Raw genomic sequence first — 12,007 nt, forward strand, 5'->3', positions numbered from 1 at the left:
GCCACTGCAGCTTCTCTGGCCCCCGGCAGAGAGCCCGGCCCATGGATAGTGTTCAACACAAGGCAGCTCCTTCCCTGCCGCCCCTGACCTCCCCCACGTGTAGGCCACCAACAGCAGGACAACGGGGCCATCTGCTTGGAACGGGAGTCTGAGGCAGGACCAGCAACCTAATTCGAAAGCAAAGTAGAACGTAAACGAGTGCAAGGTAAAAGTGCAGAGCCCCACGTTCCAGAAGGATCAAGAATTTCAGGACAGTGACAGCAGAGCACTGAAATAAGCACACAGCCCTTCTGAGCACCAGGCCCTGGGTGACTGTCTGGGTGGCAAGCCCATGAAGCCAGCCCTGCTTCTAGACCCCAAGAAGGAGCTTACCAGGGGTCCCTGTACCCGCCCCCCCCCACAAGCTGCCGGAGGGCAGCGCTGCTAGAGCAGAAATGAGAAGCAGGTGGGGACAGTTCAGTCCCTCTGTGCCAGCGTCTGTCTCCACCCAAGCCTCCCTGACCCACCAGGGCTCATCCTGAGACATCATTCTAAGGGGGTCAGGCCCTCGGCCGTGCCCAGTGCCCCCGCCAGCCCTCAGCCAGACTTCCGGACAGACCCCGAACCGGCACAGAGAAGCCAGGGCCCAGAGATGAGGGCCTCTCAAGCGCATTCTCCTGTCACTTCTGCCACATACTTCTGTTCCCTTGCCTGGATCTCTTCTCCTGTGAAATGGGCTGGGGGTAGAGTGTGTGAAGGCCTTTCTAGTAAAACCTTCAGACCCCCGTTTCTGCGTTAAGGACTTAATCAATGATGTTTTCCAAGTCTTAGTGGAATAACAAAGAAGCCGAATTCAAATTCACAGCATGTTGATATTTTTGGACGATGACAGAAATGCTGATTTAATTTAAGCCTTTTGTGTTAAAGAGAAGCATTAGCACCCAGAGGGCACATAAGCCACCATACTTCGAGCCCGCAGAGATAACTTACTGATCAGGGCATTCTCTCCTGCCAGGTCTAGCTGGATGGGACCTTAGAATCCTTCGGGACACACATCCCTAGGGAGCCATTACTAATGGTCAGAGTTTGCCGAGGGCTCCCTTCGAATGCAGTTTCCACCCACACGGAACCTGAGAACCACAGACAATGTCAATGCCGGCCTTGCGTTCAGCCTGACTGCCCTGCGAGTCCTGCCCTGGTGAGATGCTGTCACTCACTGTTGCCTGCTGATTTCCTGTTCAGGGCTTTGGAGTCCTTCCTGGCAGATCCCCCACGGACCCGATAGTGAATTGCATTTCAGAGATCGGCCAGGGTTGCCAAATTAAGCCCCTGTCCAAGGACAGACAACAGAGTGACCTGGCTGTCACGGGGGTGATAACACCCCTAAGATCCAGGCTGAACACACCACGTCCTGTCGGGCCAGATGGCGACAGCATCTTATCTCCCATTTCATATCACCATCTGGAAGGTATTAGCACAACCGTCCTTCCTCACAAGCTCTTGATTTTTCCTTCTCGAATCCCCAAGCACACGATCACGTCATCGGGCGAGAGCTAAGGCCAAGGACTCAGCTCAGATGGAAAGTCAGATGCAAGCTAGAGGGAAGAAAACACTTGGACGCCGTTGCTCCGGAGAGCTAAGCTCAGCGGGTTGGGGCACTGGCCCGCAGAGGGACGTGCTTTGATAAGGCGAGTCTGGGCGCTCCTCTGACGGTCGCTGCAGAGCAGCAAAGCCCAAATCCAGGGTGCCCAGACAGGCGTGCGAATTGGCTGGAAACTCCAAGGCAGGCCTGTCGAGCTATTTCTAGTCTCGCTCGAGATAAACCAGCATGTGAAACCCAGCCCATGCGAGAGTGCCAACGGCCCCTAACCATCGCTGACCTTTACCCGTCCAGTGGGGGCTGGCCATGCACAGTTAACCCTGAACGGGCGTCTCAGTTCCTTCCAGTACATTCTTACCCTCTCTCCCTCCACAGAGCAAACCTACGCTCCCAGAAGGGAAATTACCTTTAAGCTTGACTCAAGCAAAACAGTCTACTTAAGACGGGAAAGGGCAGAAGCATCATCCCAGAGCTACGCGAGGGCCTCTGATCTGGGTCAGGAATTGCCACCCCATTCACCGGCGGCTCCGTGGGTCCTCCTTCCCGGGGCAGGATTCCTTCCACGCCCTCCCAGGCCCTGGTGACAGAGACTGCAGGGGAACGGGGCACAGAGGACACAAGGAAACTCATCTCAGATATCCAAGATTCAGGGATTTCTTCCAAGAGTCAGTTAAGGCTGCTCAAGGCCCGTGAAAAACCAACACAAGAACAACATCACATGTTCATTTGAAATACGAACTTGTCAATATTTGAACGTGGCCAATGGGGGCACTTTGTGTGTCTCCATCTGACAGCAGCCGGCTGGACCGGAATCTCAAAGGCCCTGAGCAGGCGCAGAGATGCACCCCAATTTACTCAGCCCGCTGGGGACTGGTCACGGCGATTGGATTTGTCAGCACATACCTCCCACAGATCCAACTGGCGCAAAGGAATTCCGTTATTTATTTTTAAGTTTTTTGGAAGTCTGTTATTTACAGAAGCTCTTTGGGTAATCCCTTTTCTCTCTCTTTTTTTTTTTTGAATTAATTTATTTATTTGAGAGAGAGACAGGTGGGGGAGGGACAGAGAGAGAGAATGTCATCAGACTCCACGATGGGCATGGAGCTGGACGTGGGGATCGATCTTACGACCCTGAAATCACGCCCGGAGCCGAAATCAAGAGTCGGATGCTAAACCTAATGACTTGGGAGCAAGACGACAAACAGAGGCTATAAGTCAGTACGAATTCCCCGTGCTTTCAACTTGAGAACGTTCTGGGAAACTCTCGAGGAGGCCCTGACACTGGGCAGGGCTACCTCTGCTCCTGGCTCTTCCGTCCCACGGTGGGAATCAGACACTTCAGCCACCAGCTGGGGCAGAGATCTCCAACCCTGTGGAGCTCTTGATAGCCAGACGGGGGAGGAGAACAGCCTCTGGACAGGACTGCCTACCCCCCAGGTGTGGACCCCAGACCAGCAGCACCATCCCCTGGGAACTTGTGGAAATGCAGAGTCTCGGGCTGCTCCCCAGAGCTCCCCAGCCAGAAACCCTAAGGACAAGGCAGCGGTGTGTGCTGTACCCGGGTTATTTTGATGCACACTCAAGTCTGGCCTCCACGGACGTGAGTCAGGTGAGTAGCTTCCCAGCGGTGTCCGAGGGAGCCCTCCAGGGTCTAAGGACACCCTCCGCTTGGATTCCTGATGGAAGGAAAAGCAGAGGACATTCTGGGATGTAACCAGACTGCCCTGTTTTACTCTGTTTAATAAGTGTGATACAGCTGCAAGGTTTCATTTAAATGATTCTACGGCTTTAAAAACGTTTTTGAAAGTACTTAACAGAGGGGAGTGTAAGTGGCCACAGACAACGTAGTCATTTGCAGAATGTTCTCAAGGGTCTGGGCCCAGGGAAGCCCACAGCACAAAGGGAAGCTCAGCCAGTGAAAGCAGGTTCCCAGGCTCTTCCCTGAGGAAGGAGCAGGTTTGGACGTCCTCCAGTGGCTGTGCTAGAGGAGAAGGGGTGCATCCACATCTCTTCCATTTTATCGGAGAATGCCTCCGAGATGGGGTGCCATCTCTCTGTTTTCCTATTCAGAAAGAAGACGTCGTTTAAGAGAAGGATATGGCACCAAAAATTGACAGGCTATTGAGAGGGAGGGACAAAAGTGGCTTAAAGCAAACCCTCCAGCCCCACTTTAAAAAGATATTTTTTTTATTTTAATTTTTAAATTTAAAGTACCAACCCTGCTCCTAGGGGAAGCAAACCTCTAGAGGGGACTGCTGCTGCCTCCCCTCTGCCCTGTTTCCTCCAGCTCCCCAGGCCTCACCCTCCCCTCTCCTGCTCCTACTCTCAGCAGGACACAGAGGGGTGCTATGGTCTGAATATGCGTGTCCCCCTCAATTCACAAGTTGGAATCCTAATCCCCAATGTGCTGGAATTAAGAAGTGGGGCCTTTGGGAGGTGACTAGGTCCTGAGAACCCCCGCCAACCGGATTAGTGCCCTTCTAAAAGAGACCCCACTGAGCTCTTCAGCCATTTCCCCTACATGAGGACACAGCGAGAAGTCTGCCATGTGGAAGAGGGTCCTCACCCGACCACCGACCACTGGGACGGCCGGCCAGCCTCCAGAACGGGGAGCAATACATTTCTGCTGTTTACAAGGCCCCTGGTCTGGGGTGCTTTTTACAGCAGCTCCAATAGGCTAAGATGGGTGGACTGGGCCAGTAGGGCCACTGCCGAGAAAGCTCAGGATGCCAAGAATGCCCTTCGTAGCTATACCCATGGATCGCCAAGTTCAGGTGCGGCGGATTCTTTTGGTTTTTTTTTTTTAAAGACTTTATTTATTTGACAGAACAAGCAGGGGGAGCAGCAGAGGGACAGGGGGAAGCAGGCTCCCCGCTCAGCAGGGAGCCTAACTCGGGGCTCGATCCCAGGACCTTGGGATCATGACCTGAGCTGAAGGCAGACGCTTAACCGACTGAGCCACCCAGGCACCTCAGGTGCAGCTGATTCTTGTTATTCAGGGTGGTTACATTCTAGAAAGGTGTCACGGACGCCGAATTAGCCAGTTCTGAACCGCTGGTCCCAGGGGTTATGCTGGCTTGGGGTCCTGCGAGCTTCTGGTCACAACACTTTTGTCAATGGGTCACTACGTAACGTGCATTTCTATGTGAAAACGCCGTATTTACTACACGTCATGGAATTCACAGCCAACAGCATCATCCTCACGCCCAGATGAAGCTTGCCCAGCAGCAGCATTTCCTACAGAAGGCTCACCACAGCCTTCTCGCACTGAAATGCACTCCGCACTGTATTTGGCGGCCGCTTTAAGCAGCAAAATCATGAATAAAAAGCACAACATTACAAAAACCGTGGCAGTAAATACACCGTGAAAGGGCACTTGTGTCCGGCAGGAGAGCTGGAATAAGACGGGGCATCTCGCTCTACCTCCCCCGCTGGGAACATGCCCCCGGGCGGCTCAATCTCCGTGCTGCTCTGCACACGTTCACAAACGACGTGAAAGAGCCATGAGCATCGATCGCGGGGTTACAAGTAAACCTCCGTGACACGCAAGTTCACCAATACGGAAGCAACGAATAAGGAGTATTTTGTGGAAGCAGCCGGTGACCAAAGCCAGACCAATCCCTGCTCCGATCAGAACTGCCTCTTTTCCATTAATTTCCAGTAAAAACAAGACAATGCAACTCCGGACAAAAGTTGAATGACGCCGGCCAGGCACCAGTGTTGCTCACTGAACTCTACCTGAACGTCTCTACTGGGAAATGAAGCCAGAAAGCCGGCCGAGTTCTCAGCGCGGATACAATCTGTACTTCACCCCCGGTTCCTTCCTGCATCCTGTGATCACTCTCGGTCATGGTCAGAGGTGACACAGCTTCTCTCCAATGCGTCACCTTCCTTGGACTTGAAAGAGGCCAGTGATGTGGGTGGAACCCACGCGCCGTGGAAGGAGGAAACGGGCTCTACCCGCAGCCAGGGAAGCTGAGAACGCAGGCTTGGCAGGCAAGTGGGACCTGCCTCTAGTCGCAGCTGTGCTCACCAGCTCCGTGCCCTTGAACCCATCCGTGTGACTGAGCCTCAGTCGGCTCACACGTCGAAGGGCAAAGGGGTCCAGGACAGAACCCCTCACCTCCTAGGGGTGTTTATTGGAGGATTTACAGGGACACTCGATGTGACATGCTCAGTATGGTACTTGGAGCAAAGGAAGTGCCTTCTCTGCAAGCTTTAAGAGCCGTTATCACTGGCCCACTGGACAGTCGGGGACACGTCATTTAAAATACAGCCTCAGGGCTGGGGGGGGACTTCAGCAACACGGACCAAGACCCAGGGGCACTTTAGTTCTTCCTGGAGCCACAGAGCTGCCCAGCCAAGTCCTCCTGCACCCAGTCCTCAGAGAGCTTCCCCTTACCCCTCTGGGTCTCTCCATAAAATGGGGGGATGAAGATGATCTCAGCCCCCTTCCAGGACTTGCTAAGGGAGAGGTGTGTCCCACCAGCTTCCCAGGTTGGGGTCAAGTGGGAGCACCTGTTCACCATGGTTTCCCTAGTGGCATGCAACACTGCAAATGTTTTAGTGATACAAACATAAATCAAAATGTCTGTGTGGAACACCTCAAACTGACACGATGTCATATGTGTATGGAACTAGAACAGACCCCGAATAGCCAAAGGAACGTTGAAAAAGGAAACCAAAGCTGGAAGCATCATAATCCTGGACTTCAAGCTTTATTCCAAAGCTGTCATCATCAAGACAGTATGGTACTGGCACAAAACCAGACACGTGGTAGATCAACGGAACAGAATAGAGACCCCAGAAATGGACCCTCAACTCTCTAGTCAACTAATCTTCAACAAAGCAAGAAAGAATAACCAATGGAAAAAAGACAGTCTCTTCAACAAATGGTTTTGGGAAAATTGGACAGTCACATGCAGAAGAATGAAACTGGACTTGGACCATTTCCTCACACCATACACAAAAATAGACTCAAAATGGATGAAAGACCTAAATGTGAGATAGGAACCTGTCAAAATCCTAGAGGAGAACACAGGCAGCAACCTCTGCGACCTCGACCACAGCAACTCCTTACTAGACGTGTCTCCAAAGGCAAGGGAAACAGAGGCAAAAATGAACTACTGGGACTTCATCAGATAAAAAGCTTTTGGACAGCAAAGGAAACAGCTGACAAAACCAAAAGACAACCAACAGAATGGCTGGATATCTGCAAATGTCTTATCAGATAAAGGGCTAGTATCCAAAATCCATAAAGAACTTATCAAACTCAACACCCAAAGAACAAATAATCCAATCTAGAAATGGGCAGAAGACACGAACAGACATTTCTCCAAAGAAGACATCCAGGTGGCCACAGACGCTTGAAAAAGTGTTCAACATCAGTCGGCATCAGGGAAATACAAATCAAAACCACAATGAGATACCACCTCACAACAGTCAGATTGGCTAAAATTAACAAGTCAGGAAACAGTGGATGTTGGCGAGGATATGGAGAAAGGGGAACCCTCTTACACTGTTGGTAGAAATACAAGCTGGTGCAGCCACTCTGGAAAACAGTATGGAGGTTCCTCAAAAAGTTGAAAATAGAGCTACCCTATGATCCAGCAATTGCACTACTGGGTATTGACCCCAAAGATACAAAGGTAGTGATCTGAAGGGGCACGTGCACCTCAATGTTTATAGCAGCAATGTCCACGATAGCCAGACTGTGGGAAGAGCCCAGATGTCCTTGGACAGATGAATGGATAAAGAAGATGTGGTATATGTACACAATGGAATACTAGTCAGCCATCAAAAAAAGAAATCTTGCCATTTGCAATGACGTGGATGGAACCAGAGGGTATTATGCTAAGCGAAATAAGTGAATCAGAGAAACAATTATCATATGGTCTCATTCATATGGGGAATTTAAGAAACAAAACAGAGGATCATAGGGGAAGAGAGGAAAAATAAAACAAGACAAAATCAAAGAGGGAGAAAAACTATAAGAGACTCTTAATCATAGGAAACAAACTGAGGGCTGCTGGAGGGGAGGGGGGTGGGGGGCTGGGGTAACTGGGTGATGGGCATTAAGGAGGGCACATGATATAATGAGCACTGGGTGTTATAAAAGACTGATGGGTCACTGACCTCTACCTCTGAAACTAATGATACACTGTACGTCAATTAGTTGAATTTAAATAAAAAATAAATAAATAAAATGTGTATAACACCTTAAACTTATCCAATGTCATACGTGAATTAAATCTCAATAAAACTGGAAACAATGTATGTGTATATATACATGAAATAAACCTCTATGTATATATATACGGGGAGTGGGGTGGGGAGAAGCAGGTGTGTATAGAGATGGGGGTGTGTATGCGCGTGTGGTGGCATCTGAGCCAAGTCCTGAGGCTGACTCTGAGCAAGCCTGGTTCAAACAGAGTACGTGCTAGTGGGGTTAAGCACAGTACACTTGCACATCTGTGACTGCTGTGGGGTTGCTGGGGCATGAAGTGCAGCTGAGGGAAGACCCCCCCTGCCCCCCGACCAAACCCATTTGCCAAGCAAAGGCACAAGGACCTGCTCCCCTTCCCCCTTGTGCTGCCGGCTCCTCTCTCCTCCCACCACCACCAGACGACAAAACAAGCAGCTAACTGAGCTCCTGTCCTGGGAGGTCAGAGGCAGCTAAGTCATTCCTTGGCAAGGTATAAATAGCACGCTCTCTCTCCCAGAGGACTTCTATTTTAAATAGGGGCCCTTGACGATCACAAGGGAACAAATCTCTAAAATGCCCATTGGGTCAGGGTCTTCCTGGTGTCCCCCGAGCTCCTTAAGGAAGGGGTCCTAGCCCTGTGTAGGAGGGGCATCTAGACTTAGGTAGAGGTGGGCGTGCAGGGGAGGGGAGAGGAGGGAGGCAGCCGCAGGTCCTGGGCCCCGGGGTTCCACCGCCAGACGCAGACCCAGCCCCCACTGTACCTCTGGACTGTCAGATCCCTGGAGACCTGGCTGATGGCGTCACCATGGTGTGAAGAGGCAGCTAACAGTGGGTCTTCCGGGTCCTCAAGGGCAGCTGGCTGGATGACATCATCTGCTACACGTGACCTGGGGAGAGGAGAGAGAAAAACCAAGGCTCAGAAATGTTCCTGAAAGTTTTCAATGTGTTTGAAGAGCACATTTTATCTGGACGGTGAGCAGGGCCTCAGGGCCTCCCTTTCCTCCAGTGCAGGGTCTGCTGCTATTCCAAGTGTGGCCCACAGGTGGCGCTGGCCCAGGTGGGCTTTGTTACAAAGCACAGAAACCCAGAGCAAGTGGAGAAGCCCGCAGAGCAATTTGATAGAATCTGTTTGCCTGCTGAATCTAATAATAAAAGTCAGGGTGCTATGAAGCACCCTACAACGCACAGGGCAGCCCCACCACAAAGAATTATCTGGCCCAGAATGTCAGTAGTGCTCAGGGAGAGAAACCCTGGTCATGAGTCTTGTTTCATTTTCTAGTAATTGTATTTTTTAAAGTTTTGATCTATATGCATTAGAAACTTAAAAAAAAATTTTAAGACTTTTATTTTTAAGCAATCTCTACACCCAATGTGGGACTCAAACTCACCCTTAGATCAAGAGTCACACTCTGAGCCGGCCAGGCGCCCTGAAACTTAAAACTTAAAAACAACACTAGCCCTTCATCCATTGAGAAGGTGGACACCAGACAGCCTCCAAGAGCAGCTGGCTTTGCAAGTTCAGAGGGACACGGGTCACTGTCACACCCTGGTCATGCATCAGCTCACTCTGATGGGAAACCCCTTCCATAATCGGGTGCGTCTTACTAGTTCATCAGGGAGGACCATGAGTCTGTCTTTCTGATGAACTTGGCTCTGGGCACCAAGTAGCAGGACGGTCTCTTTCATTCCCTGAGTGGCTATCGATTGCATACCAACTCTTAGGCTGTGAACGACAAGAAAGAGCTGGGCCGTGCTAGTGGAGTTGAGAATTTTAGGCAAGAGTCAGACATTTTTTCTTTTAAATGCTTATTTATTTAGGAATGATTGCAGTAACCACTAAGAAGGAAAGATACAGATGGCTAAGAGAGTAAACCAGGAGGTCTGGGCCGATAATGGGAATAGGGGAACATTTCCTTGCGGAGTGGTAAGCTGAGGCCAGCCAGCCAGCTCAGTGATAACCCCAGGAACTGTTAGTCTAAGTGCTCATAGATACCACCACATACAATCCTCACAGCAGCCCCGTGAGGTGGGCACGCTCTTTATCCTCATTTGACGGATATGGAAACCAAGGCACAGAGAGGCTGAGTAGCTGGGCGTCGGTTGCACAGCTGGTAAGGGGCAGAACCAGGTTACAAACCCAAGCCTGACGCTAGTAGCCATGTTTTTAATCACTGCTCCAGGCTGTGTCCCAAAGGTTGAAGAGTAAGGGAAAGGAAGAGTGCCTACAGTAAAGGAAATCACACATCTGAAATCCCAGAACCATGAAGGAGTTCAGCATTTGGGAGCAATGAATGCGAAAGGTCCCTGTTGCAGGAGTGTGGACGATGGAGACTAGGAAGGGGAGAGGTGGACAGGAGCCAAACCCCCGGGCCAGATCGAGGGACTGGATCCCAAGCCAAGGAATTAGCTCAAAATGTCTACCCAATGCCCCGCCACAAAGTTACTGCTCTTGGCCTTGAGATGAATGAGAGGCGGGGAGGCCCAGGGTGAGTTTCCTGAAACTATATTTTAAATATGATTAGAGCAGCCCATGCCTGTGCCCACACCGTACTAGTTATTCCCGTGGACCTTGTGATGCTCCCTTCCTCGTCCACTGCCCCCCTCCCAGCACCATTCCAAATCCCCAGAATAGGATCCCAGAGCCCTGAGATCACGCCTAAGGAATCCGAGAGAAATGGGTACGGGGTGGGGGGGAGGAAGGACCTGACCTGGAGGAGATTCCTCAACTAGAGGCACTCGCAACTTTCCAAAGTCATAAAAAAACCTGAGTGGAAAAACATCACCCAGGAGCTCTGGCAACACACACTGAAAGCCATACAAGACTTTGTTTCCTTCCACACAGTCATCGTACTTCGAAGAATTTATTTTAAGGAGATGATTAAGGGTGTGAGCAAAGATCTGATCAGAACTGTGACCGTAACGGCAAAAAACAAAACAACACAAAACAAAAAAACTAGAAACAGCCAAAATGTCCCACAGTAGGGGACCGCAGTTCTATCGAGGCACAGCTATAGAATGGACTCGCTGGCAGCTGTTAAAAAAACTGAGGTAGATCTCCATACACCTAGAGGTAAATGTGCCCATCGCTAACTAAAAAGAGGTTTTAAAACGGTCAGTAGCATGACCCACATTTCATGTGCATGTGTGTATCGATGTTTGTCCGTGCACATCTACATATATATGTCCACGTGTACAAACACGCGCACAGGAAGGGTGCAGCAGAGTGAATGAGCAGCAAACAACGAGGGACGATGTGCGCCAAGACGTGGACAGTAATTCTCTTTCACTCGTGAACTTCTGAATTTTTTTTTAAAGATTTTATTTTTATGTAATCTCTACGCCCAACGTGGGGCTCGAACTCAGAACCCCAAGATCAAGGGTCGCACGCTTCACCGACAGAGCCAGCCAGGTGCCCCACGAGGGTTTTCTCCTGTTGGATTTATCTCTAATTTCTAGTTCGGTGCTGACCGTGCAGTGCTTTTACCAGCAAAATAAGAAAGCACAGAAGGACGGGTTCAGGTGACAGGGAACCGCTTCAGTTTGTAGTTACTCAGGGACAGTTTTCAGAGCTGGGACAATCAGAGTGAAGCCCACTTGTGTATTCCCGTTCTCCATGGGGAGGACCCAGACTTGTCAGGCTCCTCCCGAGGCAGAAGTGCAGCCACACCTCACTCATCAGGCACCACCTCACTCCCAGGGGAGGATGTGGGGGGTTACAGATCTCTGCCTGCACATTCCATGGGATGGCGTTTTTATTTTAACTCTTCGGGAAGAATTATGTTTGAGAGCACACTGGACACGTCTCTGAATTTTCTGAACAGAGAATCTTGAACATAATGAACTGTTTTCTCAATGACACACGATCGGCATCTCGCGTGACAATGACGTCAGTGCGGAAGTATGCTGTGGGACTACAAGCACAGTTATACGTGAAGTCGAAAGGGCTGGGTCCTAGACCGGCCCCACCTTGGCATCTCAGCCAGGTGACTTTGCCATCTGTAAAAGTGAAGGCACTGGACTGCCCGGTCCCCAAGGACTCTCCCAACTCAGTCTTGTCCCCGGCGGCCAGCCCCTCTGCTAACTCACCTGACTCTTCCCTACTTTCTGCCTTCAGTTCTCTGCTTCTCATGCACAGACTAAGACACGTGGCTGAGGGTGTTAGAATAGTGTGTAAATCAAGAGTTAATAAGCACTGATAAACATTTATAAACCATACATCATTG

At 50.5% G+C, this 12,007-nt stretch overlaps 1 protein-coding gene across 28 annotated transcripts in view; it reads right to left on the bottom strand.

Moving 5' to 3' along the window:
- TACC2 (transforming acidic coiled-coil containing protein 2) overlaps nucleotides 1–12,007 on the bottom strand; it is a 200,287-nt gene that overhangs the window by 90,609 nt on the left and 97,671 nt on the right. For all 28 annotated transcript variants that reach the window (XM_057308275.1, XM_057308271.1, XM_048218779.2 and 25 more), the window contains one exon: nucleotides 8,546–8,671. In XM_057308275.1, coding sequence (XP_057164258.1) covers nucleotides 8,546–8,671 — 126 coding nt within the window. The remainder of the gene's footprint in view (nucleotides 1–8,545; nucleotides 8,672–12,007) is intronic.

This window comes from Ursus arctos, unplaced genomic scaffold (assembly GCF_023065955.2).
Source record: "Ursus arctos isolate Adak ecotype North America unplaced genomic scaffold, UrsArc2.0 scaffold_7, whole genome shotgun sequence".
Taxonomy (NCBI): domain Eukaryota; kingdom Metazoa; phylum Chordata; class Mammalia; order Carnivora; family Ursidae; genus Ursus; species Ursus arctos.